The sequence below is a fragment of the Rana temporaria genome, chromosome 8, assembly GCF_905171775.1.
Source record: "Rana temporaria chromosome 8, aRanTem1.1, whole genome shotgun sequence".
NCBI lineage: Eukaryota > Metazoa > Chordata > Amphibia > Anura > Ranidae > Rana > Rana temporaria.
The window spans coordinates 50,876,431-50,900,513 of NC_053496.1; the positions used below are offsets into that span (position 1 = coordinate 50,876,431).

The following is a 24,083-nucleotide window of genomic DNA, read 5'->3' on the forward strand; positions in this document are numbered from 1 at the left end:
GCCAGCAGCACTCATGCAGCCCCTAACCATGACACTCCATTCTTGACTGTAGGCAAGACACACTTGTCTTTGTACTCCTCACCTGGTTGCCGCCACACACGCTTGATACCATCTGAACCAAATAAGTTTATCTTGGTCTCATCAGACCAAAGGACATGGTTCCAGTAATCCATATCCTTTGTCTGCTTGCAGGCTTTCTTGTGCATCATCTTTAGAAGAGGCTTCCTTCTGGGACGACAGCCATACAGACCAATTTGATGCAGTGTGCAGCATATGGTCTGAGCACTGACAAGCTGACCCCTTCAACCTCTGCAGCAATGCTGGCAGCACTCATATGTCTATTTCCCAAAGACAACCTCTGGATATGACACTGAGCACGTGCATTAAACTTCTTTGGTCGACCATTCCAAGGACTGTTCTGAGTGGAACCTGTCCTGTTAAACCGCTGAATGGTTTTGGCCACCGTGCTGCAGATCAGTTTCAGGGTCTTGGCAATCTTCTTATAGCCTGCATCTTTATCTAGAGCAACAATAATTTTTTTCAGATCCTCAGAGTTCTTTGCCATGAGGTTCCATGTTGAACTTCCAATGACCAGTATGAGAGAGTGAGAGCAATAACACCAAATTTAACACACCTGCTCCCCATTCACACCTGAGACCTTGTATAACTAACGAATCACATGACACCAGGGAGGGAAAATGGCTAATTGGGCCCAATTTGGACATTTTTACTTAGGCCTCGTACACACGATAGTTTTTCTTGACAGAATCCATCAAGAAACTTGGTGGCAGAGCTTTTTTGCCGAGGAAAACGGTCGTGTGTATGTTTTTCATCGAGAAAACTGTTGAGGAACTGGACGAGAAGAAAAGAGAACAAGCGACGTTTAAAAAAATTCTACAGGTTGCATGTTTTGAGTTACAGAGGAGGTCTAAGGCTAGAATTATTGCTCTCGCTCTACCAATCGCAGCGATACCTCACATGTGTGGTTTGAATACCGTTTACATATGCAAGCGCTACTCATGTATGCGTTCGCTTCTGCGAAGGAGCTCGGCGGGACGGGCGCGTTTTCTGGCTCCTTTTTTAGCTGGCTCCTAGATTCCAAGCAAATTTGTCAAACCCTGTATGTATATATACACACACACATATACATACACACAGTACACACACACACACATATACACACACTGTATATAATTATTATTATTTTTATTTTTTTCAGGGAGGAGTGAATAACGAAATAGCATTGTCTGCCTACATTACCATCACACTGTTGGAAATCAAGTTGCCTGTTACGGTATGTGTATACAAAAAAAAAACTATTGTAAAAGACTACCACATGATAATAACTGGCTAGCAATGTTTGTGTGAATTGCAAATACCAAGCTTAATTTAAAAACAAAATGTGCATGTAAAATCTTTTTATTAGGAGAAATAAACACACTGGTTATGGTACAATCAATACATATTTAAAAGAAGTCGTACTCAGCACTAGAATCTTTGTGCTAATCCAGTATTTATGAAAGTGTCTGTTCCACTTCAATCCACCAATGTCCACTTGATGGCTTGTAGAACAGATCTAGCCAAACCTTACAATTAGTTATTGGTAGATTTATTTGAACATATACTGTATGACTTTGTAAAAAAACCTCTGTCTTCATAGCACTTGGTGGTCAACGGTGCCTTGTTGTGCCTGGAGAGGGCTATAGGTAATGAAATGGACCTTTACACAGAAGCATTAATGTCGTATGCTTTCTCACTTGCTGGAAAACTGGAACTTCGTGCCCGACTCCTTCATGACCTTGATGGAAAGGCCATCAAACAAGGTATGAGCATGTGGTTTCAGAACTAAGTATGCCCTACATGCTAGATTAACTCAGATGGGCAACTGGTATTGTATACATATATGGTAACCAATCCAATGCTTTTCAGTTTGTAACCTACTTTAAAACATCAGTTAGAATTTAGTTAGAATTTAATAGGTTGAGATATACACACACACGATTACAGAACCAGTACCATTCAAAATGCTTAATTCTTAGCCAACACTGGTGATTGGGGGGTGGTAAAAATAGGCAGTTGACCCCCAATCACACCACCTCTAAGCTGCAGCAGGACAGGATTGGACACATGTCAGTGTCATGATGCTTTGCTTCATGGCAAAAGTTATCCCCACGAATCTCAATGTTCTAGTCCAGGGGTCTCCAAACTTTTTAAACAAAGGGCCAGTTTACTATTTTTCAGACTTCAGGGGGCTTGGTGGTTAGTGGGAGTAAAAAAAAAAATCACATAGTGCCTATGGTCAGTAGGAGGAGAGATAATTACGCATCGTTGGTTTTAGAAGAAATAATGCCCCATCATTTGTGTCAGTGGCAGGAATAGTGTCCTAGACATGGGCACACTGAAATATTTTGTTTCAGAATTTCGTTTTCGTCCGAAAAATAAATATATTTAGTTACTCCCGAAATTAATTGTTATTTATTTTGTTTCGTTAAAAAATGCATTCGTCCGAAAATCCGAATTAATTAAGGTCGAATCTGTCATTGAAGGCTCATGGTGTCTGTCGAATGTTCTCTAAGAATATTCGACAGAGCAGCTAAACTGTACGACGCCGTAATCGTACATTTCTGGTCGAACGTTCCGCCTACAAGCTATAGAAGAATTCTAATGTTGTATGACACTAGTAATAATTATATTTATAAATTATTATTACTAGTCAACCAACATTTGAATTCTTCTATAGCCTATTGGCGGAGCATTTTACTGGAAATGTACGATTGGAGCATCATACAGTTTAGCTGCTTGACGAATCTTCTTAGAACTTTTGACAGACACCATAAGCCTTCAATGACAGATTTAACATTTGTATGTTTTTCGCTGCTTCGTCGAATCTTCGTCGTTCATGTCGAATGGTCCACCCCAACACTGTCTCTATAATGTTGAATCTTTCCTCTCTATGTAGAATAATCTTGGACTAATAGAGTTAAGGTTAGGCACATTCAACCACAGGTTCGATAGACACAGATCACTATTGTCAGCGTCATGTCGAATCTCCTATCTATACTGAACTGTTGTAAGAAACGAAAATGAAAATAAAAGCATTTTTTTATGTCGGATCTTTCGGATTTCGGATTGTGCGTGTTCGTTTTCGTTTGTTAAAGCGATAACAAAAATACCCCCAAATTCTGCTTGAAAATGCATTTGGACGAAAACGAATGCACATGTCTATAGTGTCCCATCATTGGTGTCAGTGAGAGGAATAGTGTCCCATCATAATTTGGAGACCTAGTTGCTAGGTACAGAAAGTGTGGGGGGGGGGGGTTGTGGGTGGCTGACCACCAGCTCTCTACTACCAAGTGTTAGATTTTTCTGAAAAGACTTTCTGGGGTTTCATTGCTCATTGGCGCACCTAAAGAGGTTTGAGGTTATGGATGGGAACTGCTGAGCGCCAGCAGGTGAGTAACCTAATAATTTTTTTTTGCGCGATTCCTGTACTTTTCAGTGTCATTTAAAGTCAATGTATGCCTTGATGTTCTGATTTCTAAGCCAATATATTCAGTAGGTTAAAACCATATGATCCAAGAAAGTTTTCTCCATCAAATCTTGATCAATTGCCAATATGATCAACATTAACAAAAATCTAATATTCCAGATGGGACGATCCACTGGTATCGTCCAGAATCCTCAGAAGACTCTGCAATTATAAGAGACCCTTACCGCAAAGCCTCATCTCTGGAAGTAGAGACGACCTCCTATGTCCTGCTGGCTATGTTATCCAAACCCAAGATCAATGGCGAGGATATGACACACGTTTCAAAGGTGGTCTCATGGATCATAAAGCAGCAGAATCCCAGAGGTGGTTTTTCATCTACTCAGGTATATGGCATATCACATGTCATCTCTTACTTCTCTTTATACCGATTTATACTATTTGTCCCTTCTGCACCTCATCTATATATAGATCAGTTATAGAGTTGTATTGAGGTTTAAATTAAAAGTGGAGTTGCCAAACATTTTTTTTCATTATTGTGCTCATTAGACCTAAAAATGAAAAAAAGAAAAAAATGTTTTTACTCATCTGGAAATGCCTGTTGCTATGCGGTCCCACAAAATCTGCCTTTGGAATCACATAGGATTCTGACATCATCGCCCTCTAATGCTCCTGGGAAATGTGCGTCATCATTTCCCAGGATGCAGTGTGCTACCCAATTATCACTCCCCATCCAAGACTTCCAGGAAGTGCTTGTAGGCTTCACAATGCCCACAAGCAAAATGACAACGGTGTGGACATAGATTTATAAACTATCTTTTTTGAATAACTATGCGGAGCGGCGGCGATTGTAAAATAGTAAGTGACCGGATTTATATTATAAAAATGCATGATGAAAGGACATAAATTTAAAAAATGCTAATTGTGGGTGGCACATCCTATTTAGAGAAACTCTAAATAAAATAAAAAAACACCAAAAACATATACATATTTTTTTATATATTATTTATATACACATTAAAATATTAGGAATAAAACCCATACAGCATGTTACAAATGAACCAACCTCATCTAAAAAGGGTTACGTTTCACTCCCAGCTAATGCAATAATGACCTGTGGTCATTTTTTTCCACCTGGCTCTTTCAATTTTGTAATCGAAAGATAAAAGAACAAGAGGGAGCCAACACAGTCACCCACAGATTGAATATCAACTTGCCCTACACATGAGGAAGACGCCACAGGTATGGTGGTCACGAAGGCGTGCATTGGGTTTTCAAAGATGGTGGTTCCGCAGAGTTCCTTTTAGAATGTTAGGCCTCATGCACACTGGATGTTTTACAGCTGCTCCTAGGGGTGTCGGTTTTTTTTTTTCCTGCCTCTAAACCCCCCTGCATGTTAGCCTATGTGTCCATGTACACATAGGCTTTTAGTGGCATTTAGTGGCAGGAAAGAAAAAAATACATTATTAGTGATTCCAGGAGCAGCAGGGTTTTGGCAGAAAAAAAAACACTTAACGCTGCTAAACGCATCTAAATGTGCCGAAACTCTAGGTATGTTTAGCACTTCAGCGTTTATTCATTTCAATATCCAGAATAAAATTCTGGCCAATGAAATAAGTACCCAGACACCAAAGCTCTGACCAGCTAAACTTTGCTCGACTAGTTTAGGTGAGTTTTTAATGCTAATTTTCTCCTGTCAGGAGAAACAGTGTGTAACGGCACCCCAAATGGGACAGGGGTTAAAGCCGTTTAGGATATTCCATTCCCGAACACAAGGCGGCTACCGACACTCCACAGTCAGGCAAACAAACCCCAATAATGAGATGCACAGCTCTGTTTGAGGTTCAACAGGAATAGACCCTTTATTGAGAAATACAGCTCTTATATACACACTTTAGGATACTGCAGTAATCAAATGAACAATGAGCCAACTCCACCCACAACATCACACAATGTTTACCTAATGAGCCCCAATACACATCCTCCTCAATACATCCTGATTACGGCTCCTGACCTAATTTACATGATCTAATTAACTACCGCTGATGACTCATATACCTGACCTTTAGGCTGTCTGTTAACTTACAATACACATTACCATCAATAGACCTTCACACAATAAAGGGTAAATTAGCACAGGCCACAATGAAAGATCCTTAGAAGTTAGTCTGGATTCAATTTACATTACACAGGCAGCCAGGTAGCTGGAGGTGATGACATATTTCAATTAACATCTTTCAATTAACCTGTTGAGTTCAGAATCAACAACCAGTAATAGTTCCTTACAGATATCCTGGAATATATTGTGAATTACAGACCCATTTTAAAGCAATCCAAGATATATTCTGAATGTCCATTATTTTCTGGCTCATGCTTTCTAAGAGCTTCTGGGTTCCACGGGCCCTCCCGTTACACAGTGTTTTACAGTAAACCGGTGTGCACAAAGCCTTAGACCAGTGGTCATTAACCCTGTCCCCAGGGCACACTAACAGGCCAGGTTTTATGTATTACCTTGGGGAGATACAGACTAGAATACTGCAATCACTGAGCAGCAAATGATATCACCTGTGATGTATTTCAGTCCTACTGCTTGCAACCTATTATACTGTTTGTATAACCAGACTCTAGTAACATAAATTTAAGTATCAAACCCCCAGGTCTTAAAGCCCAATAGAATTGTAACTTTAAGTTAGCCAAGTACATTCTAGACACATAAAATGCAATGTCCTACAGTTCATTATCTTTATAAAGCTGCCACAGACAAAGCAAAAAGGCCTGTCCCCTGCCAGCATGCTGTAGAGAACGACCTTTGCTCTCTGTTTCTTTTTTCTTGTTTTTTTTTGTGATACACCTGGAATGTATTTAGCAAATTTAAACTGAGAGATACACTTAGTTAGTGCTCCCTTATAAGTAGACAAAGTCATATGGAAGAGCTTAGGGTCAGATTGGCTAATCTATGTAAAAAAAGAACCTCTTACCAACTTAAGAAAATGTAGGTAAAAGCACACAAATTCTGGTATTTTAAAATGCTTACATGCAGCATTAATCCTTTTGATAAACAACTTTTTATTCACATACAATGTGCCTTTGAATCTGCCTGCAAACCTGACTACTCCAGGAAGAGTCAATTCCTAAGCACAGTCCCATCCTTCCTTACAGACATGGCCCTCTTTACTTCTGGGAGTGTCTAATTACTCTCTGTGCTGGCCCAGCATCTCACCCCCATACATAATCTTTTACAGACAGCAAAGAAAACTATTGAATGTCACTTCTAGGGCTGCCGACATCACATTTAAGGTGGTGGCACAATGCAGTTCTCCCAGGGATTTTGGATGGCTACATAAGGGAGGATTTTAATGTAAATAATGCATTAAATGCACATACTGTATAACCTTAAGAGAAGATTTTGGTTGAAATGAATGGTCTAGCGACATGGCCTCTTTAATATTAACAGAGATAAGTATCAATTACCCTAATCGTTATTTTATACTCCATTGTACTCAGGACACAGTAGTTGCTCTTCAAGCCCTAGCCTTGTATGGCTACTTTGCTCACCAACATGATGGTCCTCGTGACGTAGCCGTGACCCTCGGCGAAGCTCCAGTTGCCAAACTCCATGTAGAGGACTCAAACCGTCTGCTTCTGCAACAAGTCCAGCTACCTGACATTCCTGGAGATTACACTGTATCCATCAATGGACCTGGCTGTGTTTTTATACAGGTTAGTACCCACACACACAAAATATCCAGCCCAGATACTGAAATTTTGAGTTGAACAGAGATTTTGAGCCTGTTGTATATGACTGTCCATAAACGAGTGTTGTCAACACAAGCACGACCCTCCACACCGGGGAGAAAGCCTTGCATTACTGTGTGGAGTTACAGACAGAAGAACAGGAAGTAAGGATTTGAGTGAGTGAGTGAATAACTTGTATAGCGCTACAAATGCGAACTGAATCGCCTCAAGGCGCTTGGTATTCCTTATCCTTCAGAAGAGGTGGGTCTTGAGTTTTTTTTTCTGAAGGCCTGATGATTTTCTTCCATTCGGATGTTAGTTGGTAGCGTGTTCCACAGCCGGGGTCCTTGGACTGTGAATCTTCGTTCTCCTTTTGACTTGGGGATTTGAAGTAGATTTTGGGTGGTTGATCGAAGAACGCGATTGGGGTTGTAGTATTTTATTTTCTCCCATAAATATTGAGGGGCAATTCCTTGTATACATTTGTGAGGGCCTTGAATGTGACTCGATCGTTTACGGCTAACCAATGAAGGGTCCTCAGGGACTTGGTGATTGATTCCCAGGTTTTTTTTCCCGTTATCAGTCTGGCTGCCGTGTTCTGGACGACTTGTAGAAGAAAAATCTGGTATTTGGGGAGTCCGAGGTAGAGGGAGTTTGCATAGTCGACCCTGGAGTTGATAATTGTTCCAACTACTACCGCTGTATCCTCTTTCGGGATGAAGGGGATGAATCTTCGTAGCAGGCGGAGAAGATGGTGATATCTGCTGACTACTGATCCTATTTGTGCGTCCATAGTCATGTCAGAGTCAAAGGTGACTCCTAGACTTTTGACTTTGGTTCTTGGGGTGATGGTTTGTCCCAGAATGGGTGGTGGCGTCCATGTCGTCCCAGAGTTTGTCTTTCGGTTTACCTGAAGCAGAAGTTCTGTTTGGATCCATTAAGTTTAAGATGGCTCTCCGTTATCCAGTTGTCTATCAATGTGAGGCATTGTTCTAGTCCGTGATATTGGTCTATAGAAGTAAGGACATTTAAAAGCAAAATCGAAGAATGAGGTAAGTGAAGGAGGACTGCACTAAGGTAAAGGAAGTAATTGTACCTTTACAACCCCTTTATTTTTTTATTTTTATTTTTTTTAAAGTGTATTTTGTGCGTGTACTCGAGAGAGAGGAGCTGGACTTCAGGAGTTGGGAGTAGGCAGGCCTCCCCCAGAGGCAATCTGACATCTTTCTCCATGCCCCGTGTGACACAGCCCGCCCTACCTGCTCCGCTTTGAAGCCCAACGGGGCAGAGGGACTCCCTATAAGGGAGTGAGAGGATTTAGCCCACTCAACCAGCCCCGTTAGTCCTTTGCCTCTCTTTTTAGAGACCGCATGGTCAAAGTGCGTGCATGTTAACCCAATTTCGAGTGCGTGTAAGTGTGGTGGTTTTTGTGGGAGGGGGGTGGGCGTACTAAGCGCAGGCTTACCTCGCATAGCACACCCACCAGGAGCCGGGCTGAGACCACCAAACTCAATTCACATGTAGCCGAGACCGGGATCCGAACCCCTAGCTGCAGAGGTGAATGGCTTGTCAGCGCAGTGCCAATCGCGTTGAGCCACCGCAGCTCCCATTTACAACCCCTTTAAAGAGTAACTCAACTTTTGATGAAACATAACACAATCCACTGTGAGTGATCAATATATTTTGGAGGAGGTGTGGAGTTGGTTGTTAATGATTATTACTCATCTTATTACACTAACCCCCCTTTCCTAACTGGAAGCTGTACAGTTCAGTTGAGCTCATCTAGATCCTATTTATAGGTCAGATAGAGAATGGCCATGAAAAGCATGGTGCCATCTTGCCAGAATCTCCCAATTCATACAGACATGCCAGGAAGGGACACCAGGACCTGGGTGTATGTGGCAGAAGGCAACCCTCTCCAAATCCGATAGCGGTCAAATAAACATATGCTTGAAAATTTGAAATTGTTAGAAAGCATCTAATTATTTGCTGTTGATCTATTGCAAAATGTGTATTTATTATGAATATTAATAATCCAAATTATTTTATAGAGTACTCTGAAATACAACATACCTCCTCCTGAAGGTGAAGCGCCATTTACCATCACAGTAACTACAGTACCGAAGATATGTAGCCCCAAGTCCTTCAAGTCTTTTGGCATTTCGGTCAACGTAAGGTGAGTAATTGCCAGCCCTCAGGTCAGTTCTCCCAGTTGGAAAGATTTCCATCACTTCTCATTTTGGATACTCAACAAGGAGGTAAAAGGAAATTTCTACAAAGTGAAGAGAATTACCCCTCTTAGACCAGAACAAGTGTCCTCATTGGAAGAATAATCCTTACTTGTTATGGTGCCAACTGTAACATTTTAGGTTTCCATTACTATTTGATTTGGTGACAATGGTCACCAGGACAAACAGAGAGGGAATCACACAGTAATAAAAAACTGGCATGGGTGCTAATCTTTCCCTTCTCTATCTAAAGCTAAAAATGATTTAGGATCTAGATGCAAAAGATTAAAAATTCTCATGTACAGTAGCTACTGTAAGCCCCAATTCCATTTCTCTACCCATTAAAGTTGTGTTCCATTTTTCAAGGCTACATGATCTCTTAAGCCTCGTACACACGATCGGAATTTCCGATGGAAAAGGTCAGTTGGACTTTTTCCATCAGAAATCCCAACCGTGTATATGCCCCATCGGAGTAATTCCATCAGAAATTCCGATGAATTCCATTGGAGTTTACATAGAGAACATGTTCTATTTTACTCAGATAGAAATTCCATCGGAATTCTGATGTGAATTTGGTTGGACAAAGGTCCGATCGTGTGTACAGGGAATAACACTTTGTATAATTTAGAATTCATCCAAGAGCATCTCAACATTGACATCCACTGACAGCATTTTATTCCTAGTGATGCACAGATCACAATCCCCTGAAGTCTCTTCCATAGGTTGGTCATGCAGACAGATTCAGCAAAATAAGTTAATGATTTCTAAAAAAAAAATCCGGAATAGCCATTGGTAGCACAGTGACTGCTCATGCAGAATTAAAAATTTGACTCAATATGTGGATACAACTTAAAGTTGATCATTTACTTTACATGATAATTCTAGACTTAACAATGTCCAGCAACAGTATGCGTGTTCAAAAGCAATACATTTTATCATTATTGATTTTACCAATCTGCTGCAGGGAACAGAAAGCATTTCCTCAGTCTCCTCTCCGCAACTGATCAGAACATTGTAGCTTTGTAGAAAGAAAGAGGATGCAGCAGTGGGCTCATCTGTCTGGGTGATTTGTGAACACAATCAGAAATTATAGAGGCACCATGATTCATAGGACTTTGTCATAGGATATATTTATTGTCTGATTTGCCCTTGAATTTTTTTTTCCAGGACAGGTCAGAAAAATAAAACTGACACAATCCTGCTGTATCTGTCATCAACAACAAGTATAAGTAAAAGTCCAGCTCTGTGAAAGGGAACCCATAAATGTTTCATTCAATGCGTCTATTTTTTCATAGTTATTATAAAGTTAATAATACAACAAAATATCAAATTTTACTTTTTATATACTTATTTAAATTATACATATTAATAAACATGAAATAAAGGAATTAAAAAATAAATACAACTTACTTGAAACATTGTACACTGCCCAATCTTTATCTTACTGTATCTGTCATCAGCAAAAAATCATAAGTAGAAATCCATTTCTGGTAAAGGGAAACTATAGTGGTTTAATAGATCTATTTAAATGTGTGCATGTTTTTAATAAATTATTAATAAGTTAAATTATAATTGTAACTTATATTTATCTAAAAAATATATATATATGTTTAACAATGCACATTTGACACATGACAGTTGTTTCCCATTGCACTTTGAGATAATTAAAGGGGTGTTCCAGCCTTTTTTTAAGTTTATTAAAAGTCAGCAGCTACAAAAAGTGTAGCTGCTGGCTTTTAATAAACAGACACTTACCTGCTCCACGGTTCCAGTGACGCGCCGGCCGGGGCTCCGCTCCTCGCCCCCCCTTGCCGGCCGGCAGTGACAGCTTTCAGCTTCACGGCCGGGCACCCACTGCGCATGCGCGAGCGGCACTGCGCATGCGAGAGCAGCACGGCGCCATCCGATTGGACAGGCGCTCGCCTACAGGGAGGGGCTGCAATAAGGCGATTAAGCTAATCGCCTTAGCAGCCCCTCGGCGGAAGGAGGAAGTGGGACAGGAAGTCCCACTTCTCCTGAAGCCCCCACTACCCCCCCAAAAAAAATTACATGCCAAAGGTGGCATGTAAGGGGGCAAGGAGTGGGTTAAGCGGAAGTTCCATTTTTAGGTGGAACTCCGCTTTAAAGAAACAGCATCGCAGAAGCCGACTGCCTTGAGACTTACTGTATCCAATTAAAACTTGGGTTGGAGCCAACTTGCTTAAATATGTGAAAAGGAGCTGAGAGCAATAGTTCTTATTCACCTTAAAAAAAACAATAAATAAATAAAATAAAGCTTCCTTAATCCTGACCACAATAACATTGTATACAAAAATCACCAAATATTTCCTTTAAAATATTTTTTTTCCTTTTTTCCTACAGCTACACTGGCAGTCGGGTGAACTCCAACATGGCAATAGTAGAAATAAAGCTGCCATCTGGGTACATTCCAGTAAAGGCTAGTGTCAGACAGGTGATTATGCCGGTTTTATGCCTGGGTTTTGTGGGCAGCCCTGCCATGACATAACATTGACATTTTCATATGCTTTTTTTTTTTTTCAGCTGTCAAACAACAGAATAATTCAGAAGACAGAAAGCCATCCCAACAAAGTTGTTGTCTACTTTGAAAAGGTAATTTCTATAGCTGGTTCATAAGGGTATGATTGGTAAGGAAGAATGAGTGAACTTTATGGCACTAGAATGTATTGGATGCCTCAAAAATTTGTATGAGAAAAACTATTTGCCATGATTGTTCAATGGTCTGCATATGAAGCAAATAAAAAAGCAGTAGACTATATGGACTGATAGCATGACAGCGTCAAGGCAACTTAACTGAACATGCTTTTGATTTACGAAGAGCTAAAACCCAGGCTTATCCACCCCATATTCCTATAGTAATCAGAATTTTTATTCCAAGATGTGCTTCCAAGAAAATCAAAAGATGAACACTGATCAAAACAATGATGACATTGTGGGTGGGTACGTTGTGTTTGATTCTCTGTACTCTCCTAATACTGCCAGGTTAGGTGGGGAGATGGATATTTTACTTGGAGTTTGCTGTAAAAGTGCCAAGTACATAAAATCAGTCATCTCCTGACAACCTGATCATTCTTGTCCTTGTGTTTGGATAGGCTGGAGGGACTTATGCCGCGTACACGATCGTTTTTCGGGTTCTAAAAAATGACGTAATTAAGGGTCTAGAAAAAAACGAAGTTTTTTTCAACCCGATCATTAAAACAGCCTTGCCTACACACGATCGTGAAAAAAATGCTCTAGCAAAGCGCGGTGACCTACAACACGTACGATGGCACTATAAAGGGGAAGTTCCGTGCGGATGGCGCCACCCTTTGGGCTGCTTTTACCTGATTTTGTGTTAGTAAAAGACGATTCGCGCTTTTCAGTCTGTTACAGCGTGATGAATGTGCTTACTCTATTACGAACGGTAGTTTTACCAGAACGAGCGCTCCCGTCTCATAACTTGCTTCTAAACATGCATGGTTTTTTCACGTCGTTAAAGCCCACACACACAACCATTTTTTACAACCTTAAAAACGACAACACATTGCATTTGGGAAATTTTTAATGCCCATTTTTTAGATCGTGAAAAATGCTCTGGAGCCCACACACGATCGTTTTTAATGACATTAAAAAAAAAAGTTTTTTTTTTAGAATCCGAAAAACAGCCGTGTGTATGCGCATTAGAATTTGGGCAAAAGACAATCAAATATATTAAATGGTCAAAAGGTTGTGGACAGCTATTAACATCACACCTAGTTTATGAGTTTGATGAAGATTGCACCCCCCCCCCCCCCCCAATCTCTTGCTTTTAAGGCTACGACCTTATCAGCCTTTGTTATTCTTCATAAGATTTTGGAGCGTGTATATAGAAATCTGTGCCCATTCAGCCAAATGAGCATTTATGGGGTCAGGTACAGATGTACTTTAAAGTTGTCAGAAAAAAAATAATTCCAACAAAATTAGTATGCAAACTCAGTTTAAGCACACGGTGCCGACATACCGTCCATTTTTTTTAACACCCTCTCTCACAAACATTAAAAATATTTTCATTAAAAGGATATGAAAGTCTTGTTTTATTCCCCTTTATAATAACAAACAAGATATACTTACATGCTCTGTGTAGTGGTTTTGCACAGAGCAGCCCAGATCCTCCTCTGCTCCGGTCCCTCACCAGTGCTCCTGGCCCCTCCCTCCTGCCGGGTGCCCCCACAGCAAGCAGATTGCTGTGGGGGCACCTAAGCAGGCATGCTTCTGACCTGCAACTCTGCATGTCCATTCACACATGGAGCCGTGACTCGGCCCCACCCCTGTCCCCTCTATCTCCTGATTGGCTCACTGGCTGTGATTGACCGCTGCTGCCAAAAGCCAATCAGGGGTGCAGGGGCTGCTGCACACAGAAGGTTTTTTACCTACATGTATAGAATGCATGAAGGTAAAAAACCTTGTGCTTTTACCACCACTTTAATAATCACGTTAATTAAATGCCATTGTCTCTCCAAGTGGTGGTACCTGGTGCGCACCACCTCCCTCCTTTTAACACAGGAACACCACTGTAATGACAGGTGCATTTGAACTACAGCTGACCCACTTATGATCTGCATTTTATCTGCTTCGGGTAGGTTTTGCATTGCCATGGACTTGCAGGGCCAGATTAAGAACATCATGGGCCTGGTGCTGAGGATTTTGGTTGGGCCTTTTATAAATAATAAATAAATGCGTGGGAATGACATGAACGCAGCCCGGCCAAGGCAAGTGACCAAAGGCACAGAACCCAGAAGGAAGACCAGGTGAAGATGGAAGTGCCCAGGCCCCGCCTGATTCATCACAGCGCAGCACTGGAGGGCTCAGTCTGAAAATTTAAGTGTACACTAATGTGCTAATATGCTGTGCATACTTTTAAATTGTGGCATAACCTACCCCAGGGCCTCTAAAAAGTAGTAATGTCAGGAAAGTTTACTAACGCTTTATTATCACAGGATCCCAGGAGCCTCTCATGGGGCCCCTACTGACCCAGTGGCCCTTGGGCAGTGGCTAAGTGCACAGTTGCCAACATTTAAAAAATATTTTCAGGGACACTTTTTTTTACAAGTGCTATATTTAGAGTAGCTGAGATCCCCGATGTTCCTCTCTCTATACATCATAGTAGTAATCACAAAATTAAATGAGTACTAATAATGGGGCAGAACAAATATGAGAAACCCGACGTACGTAAACTGCGTACGCAGGGCTCGCGTAACGTTGTGAATCGGCGTTAGTATGCAATTTGCATACTATACGCTGACCACAACGGGAACGCCACCTAGCGGCCTGCGTAAGAATGCAGCCTAAGATATGAGGGCATAAGAGCCTTATGCCACGCATATCTTAGGCTGCAGTCGGCGTAACAAGCTCTCTGAATCAGGAGAAGTCGTTACGCCGGCGCAAGTAAGCAATTGCGCTGCGTAACTATGGTTACGCAGACGCAATTGCTTCTTGAATCTGGCCCACTGTGATCCCATCAGTTTGCTGCAGTGTGTCAGCTTGTATTTATATTGGCCGCTCTGAATGTAGCTTTTGACAGGCTGTGCAAGCATGCCCGTATCTCCGGAACCATAAATGATAGCTGTCCCATATTTTGACCAGTTGTGGTGTAGGTCTTCAACGGCCTACCCCCCAAATGTGGGGTTTCTGCGTCCTCTGGTCGTCGAGATACAACCCCCGAAGTCGATCTTTTTTTTTTTCCCGAATTTTTATTTTTATTTTTTTATTTATTTATTTTTTGGGCAAATGGGCCTATCTTGAGAAAGAGGCCTGGAGCTGCAGCTCCATCAACCCCCTTGTTAATCCGGCCCTGTGGACTTGTATGGAAATGCAAATCCTGTTTAAAGCCCTTCAACACAGACCCTAAAAAAAGTGAAATAAACGCGTCCCAAATTGTCAGGGGCGACACAACATCATGATTTTTCATGGGTCACTGTGCTTTACTGCAGTATTATTAAAGTAAAATTTAATTCAAACTGTGACTGTGTACATGTATACTGTATATACATGTATACACTGTATATACATGTATACACTGTATATAGGAGAAGAGCCCCCTCTGCTGCAGTGGGACATGCCTCCTGTGAGTGAAAGCTACACCAACCAACCAATCCACTCAGCAAAGCTCACGAGCCCTAGGGTTCAACTCATTTTAGGTCATTAAAATGTAATAGATGGAGTTGTCACTTAACAGGCTGTGTGACATCTATACAAAGAAAATGTGATGTGTATCTGGATGTATCGTATATTTAGGACATTTATACATTTTCCCATTCTTGTTCTCAGCTTACCAAGGACATACAGAATTTTTATTTCTCCATTGAACAAGATATTCCTGTGAGCAACCTTCAGCCAGCCACTGCCAGGATCTATGACTACTATGAGCCAGGTACCCTACTCCTTGCTGTGCTTTTACCAGTTGACCATATACTTTTTAACTTGGGGTTCAGTGACTTGGGGAAATTTCATTGGGGGGGTCACAGATTTAGTGAGCCAACCATTCCTTATTATTATGATGGTCTTTCTGACCACACTAAGCACTGAAGCAGATCTGGGATAGCGTGGTCTGTTTGCATACTTGCTCTCTCTAATGGGACCTACAGGAAGCTGTGCCAACACATGGCATTCTTGTAGTCAGCTGCATTAAGTTGCATTACTGTACATTGCGTAAAGGAAGTCTATCAATTTGATCCTCAATGCATCAAACACACCAAAAAAAAAAGTGCACGTACTATTGTTTGAAATTCAGTGCACCCAAAATGATAGTGTGTTACGGTGCATTACATTGTACTACAATGCACATCTGTTGCCGAGGTACGTTGGGGTGTAATAAGTGAACCCAGGCTAAATGTTTGCACCCAGCCCAAACTTTGGCCCATATTCTCAAAGGGCTTACGACGGCGCAACGCAATGTCCTTGCGACGTCATTTGGAGCAATGCACCCTGGGATATTTTCCGGACGGCGCATGCGCAGTACGTTCGGCGCGGGAACGCGCCTAATTTAAATGCTCCACGCCCCTACCCGGCTAATTTGAATTAGGCGGGCTTGCGCCGGGTGATTTACGCTACGCCGCCGTAACTTTACAGGCAAGTTCTTTGTGAATAAAGCACTTGCCTGTAAAACTTGCGGTGGCATAACGTAAACCAGATACGTTACGCCCGCACAGTTTTACGCCCATATACGAGAATCTGGGCCTGTATATTTATGTCTGTGTTAGAGCCGGTTCACACAGGAGCGGCACGACTTTGGGGGCGACTCGGCAAGGCGATCTCAAAACAACTTCAGAGGCGACTTGCAAAATTACTTCCGAATTGAAGTCAATGCCAGTCGCCCCCAAAGTCGTACAAGAACTTTTTTTTAAGTCGGAGTGACTTGAGTTGCTCCTATTAGAACGGTTCCATTGAATAGAGTGGAGGGCGGCTTGTCAGGCGCCCCTGTGTGAACCGGCTCTTACTGTAGAAGGTTTTCCCTCACTACTTATCTACTAAATAGATTAATGTGAACAGGACAGTACATCTTTCCATAAACTGATCAAATGTGTGGCTGTCCCTGCTTGACTAAGTAATTAGTTTGATCAATAAAAACCAAGTAGGTATCTGCGCTACTGAAAAAGGTACTAATATTGGAAGAGGAAAGCAGCCAGCACTATTTGTTGATAAGCAAATAAAATAATATAAAAAGTCCACATGTGGCGCTAATAAAGAGCAACAGTCTTTGAAGTATTGAAAGAGGAAAAGATGATAAGCCCTTCACCAGTTTTCAGTGTGTTTAGGGAAGCACACCACGAGAGAATCAAATCTGCTCAACAGATATGAGCAAGTGATAGGCATTGATTAATAACTTCCTAAAGGATCCCATCTGAACTTGTCAATCACCAGTAAATAGATGGTTAAATACCAAAGCTTGCATCCATTTACTTGTCTCAGGCAACAACAAAGCAGTAATAAGGCATATTGGGCCATATTCCCGTAGAATTCGGGCGGGCGTCGCGTAAGCCATTTACACTCCGCCGCCCCAACCTACAGGAGCAAGTGCTGTATTCCCCAAACACTTGCTCCGTAGTTTGGGGCGGCGTAGTGTAATTGGCCCGGCGTATCCCCGCGTAAATCCAAGGGGGCGGCTTGTATTTAAATTAAGCGCACCCCCAATTCGAACGAACTGCGCATGCGCCGGGCTTAAAATAGCCCAGTGCGCATGCTCCAGTTCTCGGCGTAAAACGTCAATGACGCCGACGTGTGCGTCATTGACGTAAAGTCGTATTCAAGAACGACTTAGGGAAACGACGTACCCGACGGGAAAAGATGACGCGGACTCGATGCCATACTTAACATGGCGTACGTGGGACTGGAGTAAGGTTACCCCTCATATAGCAGGGGTAACCTTACGCTTACGCAAACGACGTTAGCGACGGTTTCGCGCCGCGAATTTGTTCGGGAATCGGCGTATCAGGCTCATTTGCATAAACAAATGAGACCTGAACGTAAACGCCACCTAGCGGCCGGCTGGGTAATTACATTTAAGATCCGACAGTGTAAGTGACTCACGCATGTCGGATCTTTAGCGTATCTATGCGAAAATGATTCTAAGAATCACTCGCATAGATACGCGGGCCAAAAAAGAGAGATACGACGGAGTATCCTGAGATACTCCGTCGTAACTATACTCAGAATATGGCCCTCTGTAAGTGCATTAGAAAACAGCCTGGTAGAATAATGCCCCATGAAACAGAACAGCCTACAAAACCTTCCATTTTGTTCTCACCCATATTTATTTATTGTATTCTCTTCTCAGCATACTCCTGTGTTAGCATCATACTCGGTCCCTTCAAATAGCTAAAAAAATCATGATTTTTTTTATAAAAATATATTATCTTAATATACTATATGCGTTTTCTCTTTTAGGTGATTCTGCAGTGACAAAGTACAGCGCCCCCTGCAGTTCAAGAGGTAGGACATGACAATAGCAACCTGAATATTACATCTCGATACTCAAAAAAAAAAAAAAAAAAGCTGTATTACCACATTTTGTGTAAGAGTGAGATCATATTAGGATTTGCAAGTAATGATATGAGCATGATTCTGAAGTGATAACGTGATTTGGAGATAAGGTGCTCTAACACACGTCATACTTGTGAGATGGTAATGTTTAAAATTGACAGCTTTTATCATTGGCTTCAGACTGAACATCTTGGGCAAACAGTTCACCTTACAGTGAAAATTCCAGGGGATTAAAGTGAGACCCTTTTAGAACCTTTAGGGTACCCAAACCTTTAAACAAAAGGCCAGTTAACTGGTTGAATGGCAGACTGCGACCAGTAGGATTAATAAGGAACACCTCAATGTCGGACATTAATAAGACTAAATATGTCCTGGCCTTAGTGGTAAAAAAAAGAATGCCCCAGTATCAGTAGTAGAAATAATAAGCCAGGCATCGGAGGACAGTGGGGGTAATAAATGCCCAGGCTTCAAAAGGTCAGTGGGTGCAATAAATTCTTCAGATTCATAAGACAGTGGGGGAACTAACTGCCCTGGGTTCAGAGGTCACGTGGGAATAAAAAAATGACCAGTCTTCGAAGGTTAGTGGGTGTAATAAATGCCCAGGCTTCAGAGGTCACGTGGGAATAAAAAATGACCAGTCTTCGAAGGTTAGTCGATGTAATAAATGCCCAGGTTTCAGAGGTCAGTAGGAGTATTGCATGCCCGGGCTTTGTAGGTCAATGGGAGCAATAATTGCCCCAGCGTCAGTGGTCTGTAGACGTAATAAACCCACAGGTGTCAGTGAAGCCTCGTACACACGACCGGTTTTCCCGGCAGGAAAACTGCCAGGAGAGCATTTGGCCTGGTATCCCGGCCGTGTGTATGCTCCCTAGCAGTTTTCCCATCAGGAAAACAGCCAGGAATCCCGACGGGACAATAGAGAACTCGTTTTCTATTTTCCCGTCGTGATTCACGGCAGAGTGTTTCCTGCCAAGAAAACCGGTCGTCTGTATGCTTACCTGCAGGGTAGAGAAAACACGCATGCTCGATAACACTTCGACGCATGCGTGGTAGCAGACAACGTTAGTCTGGGGGGTAGCAAGATGGCGGCGACGGAATCGAATGTGACGAGACACTGGCTCGTCGTAGTCGATGACGTCACAGCGTTCTTGCCATTCAAAAGAACGGTGGGTTTTTGTGTGGCCGTGTGTATACACGGCTTTTAGGGCAAGCCTGCCAGGAATCCGTCGGGAAAACCAAAGTTTTTTTCCCAATGGGATTCCCGGTCGTGTGTACAGGGCTTAAGAGTAATAAATATCCCAGCAAAAAAATAAATAAATAAAAATCAATGAGAGGAACTATTTTCCATCATTGGTGGTCAGTGGTAGGAATTGAGACCCAGGACAAAATGGTCAGTGGGAGTTATAGGTATCTTGTCATTTCACAATAACTCAGCCTGCCACCTGACTGCTACACTATTCAGGATTCAGAAGGCATGATGGGCTAGATTCAGGTAGGGAGCGCGTAACTCTGTGCGGGCGTAGCGTATCCTATTTACGCTACGCTTCAGCAACTTTGACAGGCAAGTGCAATATTCACAAAGCCCTTGCTCCGTAAGTTGCGGCGGCGTAGCGTAAATTGGCCGGCGTAAGCCCGCCTAATTCAAATGTGTAAGATGTGGGCGTGTTTTATGTAAAATCATCGTGACCTCACGTAAATGACGCTTTTTACGAACGGCGCATGCGCCGTCCGTGAACGTATCCCAGTGCGCATACTCCTAATTACGCCGCAAATAGTCAATGCTTTCGACGTGAACGTAACTTACGCAAAGCCCTATTCGCGAACGACTTACGCAAACAACGGAAAATTCGACGCTGTCCCGACGTCCATACTTAACATTGGCTACGCCTCATATAGCAGGGGTAACTTTCCGCCGGAAAAAGCCTTACGTAAACGACGTAAAAAAATCCGCCAGGTGCACGTACGTTTCTGAATCGGCTTATCTAGCTTATTTGCATATTCTACGAGGAAATCAACGGAAGTGCCACCTAGCGGCCAGCGTAAATATGCACCCTAAGATACGACGGCATAGGAGACTTACGCCGGTCGTATCTTAGCAACATTTAAGCGTATCTCAGTTTGAGCATACGCTTAAAGTTGCGACGGCGCGGATTCGGACTTACGACGGCGTATCTACTGATACGCCCGTCGTAAGTCTTTATGAATCTAGCCCGATGTCTTTTTTAAGCCTCTTTAATCCTGAATGATGTAGTAGTCACATATCTGAACAAGTTAATGTGGCACGACAGGGTATTACCCCAAAAATATACATATATGACAGAAAAAGGATTTCCACTTACAAGATGGCACTACTATACTATCTTAAGAGAGAGATAAGAGAAGGGTTCAAGACAGGGATGGACTGGCCATTGGGACTACAGGGAGTTTCCCGGTGGGCCGATGGCTCAGTGGGCCGGCTTCGATGACAGCGGACCGCTGCCCACCTCCGCTCCTCTGTCTCTCCCTCACCGCAGCGCTCACCTCCTCTCCCTCCCCGCAGCGCTCACCTAGGTGGACAAAGAAGCAGGGGGAGGACAGAGGAGCATGGGGGAGGGGACAGACAGCTGACTCAACAGCTCTGGCCTGGGAGTTTCTCACTTCTGCCTAATCTTGTTCCATAAGGGGGGGGGGGGGCACCAAACTGATTCTTTGCCCTGGGTTAAATAATGTCTAGCTTCCCCACTGGTACTGCCTATAAGAGTACCAGCCATTCTACTCTAATAAAGTAGAACGGCTAGTGGCTAATGAAGGGGGAGAGGGGGCTTGGGTGGCCGGGGGGGTGCGGGAGTTGTCCGGCCGCCATGGGAGAGACCTGTCAAAGTGGGCCAGTCTGGATGAAGTCCAGGGCCAAATTTTTGTCCCAGTCCAGCCCTGGTTCAAGAGCAGCTTTTAGAAACAACTGCAGAAGGTTAAAACATTTTTCAGCGTCAAACGATTTGTTAAAGGGAAAGTATTATCTTAAAGCGGAGCTGCTGACTTTTAAGAATAGGACACTTACCTATCCTGGAGTCCAGCGATGTTGGCACCAGGATAGTGCCATAGTAGTGTTTCCATCAGCTGTTGGGTGTTGCCTCCACCATTGTGGGTAAAGGAACCCGGAAGTGTAGCCTTACCGTTTCACGCTGGGAACCCTACTTCTCTCTCCTACTGGCCCGGCGACAGGGGGAGGAGGAGGGAGCCCTGCGGTGATGTCATGGGCCGTGGCGCGGACGCCCGGAACTATGAACAAGGGGCCAGATTCACTTAGAATTGCGGTGGCGTAACGTATCGTAGATACGTTACACCGCCGCAAGTTTTCATCGCAAGTGCCTGATTCACAGAGCACTTGCAATGAAAACCTACGCTGGCAGCCTCCAGCGCAAGGCGGGCCAATTTAAATGGGCGTGTGCCATTTAAATTAGGCACGCTCCCGCGCCGGACCTACTACGCATGCTCTGTTTCTTAACGCCCGCCGTGCTTTGCGCGCCGTGACTTCATTTTTTCGAACGGCGACGAGCGTAGCGTAATTCCGTATTCCCGGACGGCTTACGCAAACGACGTTATTTTTTAAATTTCGACGGCCATACTTTACACAGCAATACGCTTGCTGTGTAAATTTAAGGCACCAAAAAAAAAAGTGTAACTATGCGACGGGAAACTAGACTAGCGGCGACGTAGCGAACGCGAAAATCCGTCGTGGATCGCCGTAACTCCTAATTTGCATACCCGACGCTGGTTTACGACGCGAAAACCCCCCAGCGGCGGCCGCGGTACTGCATCTTAAGATCCGACAGTGTAAAACAATTACACCTGTCGGATCTTATAGCTATCTATGCGTAACTGATTCTATGAATCAGTCGCATAGATAGAACAACAGATACGACGGCATATCAGGAGATACACCGTTGTATCTGCTTTGTGAATCTGGCCCAAGATACCTGTCAAGGAGCAGAAGTTAGACTTTTGGATGGAACTCTGCTGTAATATATATTTAGTGCCAGATTCAGGTAGACTTACGACGGGCGTATCAGTAGATACGCCGTCGTAAGTCTGAATCCCCGCCGTCGTATATTTAAGCGTATTCTCAAGCTGAGATACGCTTAAATATTGCTAAGATACGACCGGCGTAAGTCTCCTACGCCGTCGTATCTTAACTGCATATTTACGCTGGCCGCTAGGGGCGTGTACGCTGATTTACGCCTAGAATATGTAAATTAGCTAGATACGCCTATTCACGAACGTACGCCCGGTCGTCGCAGTACAGATACGCCGTTTACGTAAGGGGTTTTCAGGCGTAAAGATAAACCACCAAAAAGATGGCGCAGCCAATGTTAAGTATGGACGTCGGAACCGCGTCAAATTTTTAAAATTTTACGTCGTTTGCGTAACTCGTCCGTGAATGGGGCTGGCTGTAAATTACGTTCACGTCGAAAGCATTGACGATTTGCCGACGTCATTTGGAGCATGCACACTGGGATACGTCCACGGACGGCGCATGCGCTGTTCAATCGAAACGTCATTTACGTGGGGTCACACTTAATATACATAAAACACGCCCACAGCTTCAACATTTGAATTAGGCGGGCTTACGCTGGCCCTAATACGCTACGCCGCCGCGGCAAAAATCTTTGCGAATCCCATATTCGCCTCTCAAAGTTACGGCGGCGTAGCGTATAGGAGATACGCTACGCCCGCCTAAAGGTATGTGAATCTAGCCCATAGTGGGGATGGGGGGAAAACAGACTTATTTTTCTGCAAAGCAAAACACAGATTTACTTCAGTAATGCAAAAATGTCCCAACAGAAAAGTTACACTTCCCCTATGCATGTTAAAGTATTTCCTAGCTTACTCTGGGTGTTTACCTGGTCCTCCTGCTTCATACCAGCCACAGAGAGGAGAGCCTTCCTCCTCTCTGACACCATTACTACAATACACACTCTATGATCTTACACCTGAGCAGGAGGGCTGAAGGGGAAGTAGCTGCCTTTCCAAATTAACCCCCTCTTAGCCCTGTCACACGGTTGATGTAAATAGTCTGATAAATATGTTTATGTTTTAAAAAACTGTGGCCCAGATTCTCGAAGGCGTTACGACGGCGCAACACCATTAGCGCCGTCGTAACTCCTCATCTGGCCCGGGGTATCTATGCGACTGATTCTTAGAATCAGTTGCGCATAGGTACCCATTAGATCTGACAAGCGTAAGGCTGTTACGCTGTCAGATCTTAAAAGTAATTTTTTTTCCCGCCGCTAGGTGTCGCATCGTCGCTTTTCCCCGTCGTCTATGCAAATGAGGTAAGTACGGCGATTCCCGAACATACGCGAGGTCGACGCAGCGAATTAACGTCGTTTGCGTAGCGTACCCTACGCGTAAGGTTGCCCCTGCTAATTAGCAGGCGCAACCAATGTTAACTATGGCCGTCGTTCCCGCGTCGAATTGAATAAAAATTACGTCGTTTGCGTAAGACGTCCGTGAATGGCGCTGGACGCCATTTACGTATACATCTAGGCAAATGACGTCGGGGCGACGTCATTTAGCGCAATGCACGTCGGGTAATTTACCCGACGGCGCATGCGCAGTACGCTCGGCGCGGGAGCGCG

General features: G+C 43.3%; 1 protein-coding gene across 2 annotated transcripts in view; it reads left to right on the forward strand.

Annotated features, from left to right (window-relative positions):
* The window catches only part of LOC120946924 (alpha-2-macroglobulin-like), a 114,420-nt gene that overhangs the window by 85,797 nt on the left and 4,540 nt on the right, over positions 1–24,083 (forward strand). For both annotated transcript variants that reach the window (XM_040361747.1, XM_040361748.1), the window contains exons 27-35: positions 1,220–1,294; positions 1,661–1,823; positions 3,650–3,873; positions 6,992–7,207; positions 9,274–9,398; positions 11,812–11,902; positions 11,992–12,060; positions 15,754–15,856; positions 18,370–18,414. In XM_040361747.1, the coding sequence (XP_040217681.1) occupies positions 1,220–1,294; positions 1,661–1,823; positions 3,650–3,873; positions 6,992–7,207; positions 9,274–9,398; positions 11,812–11,902; positions 11,992–12,060; positions 15,754–15,856; positions 18,370–18,414 (1,111 nt within the window). The remainder of the gene's footprint in view (positions 1–1,219; positions 1,295–1,660; positions 1,824–3,649; positions 3,874–6,991; positions 7,208–9,273; positions 9,399–11,811; positions 11,903–11,991; positions 12,061–15,753; positions 15,857–18,369; positions 18,415–24,083) is intronic.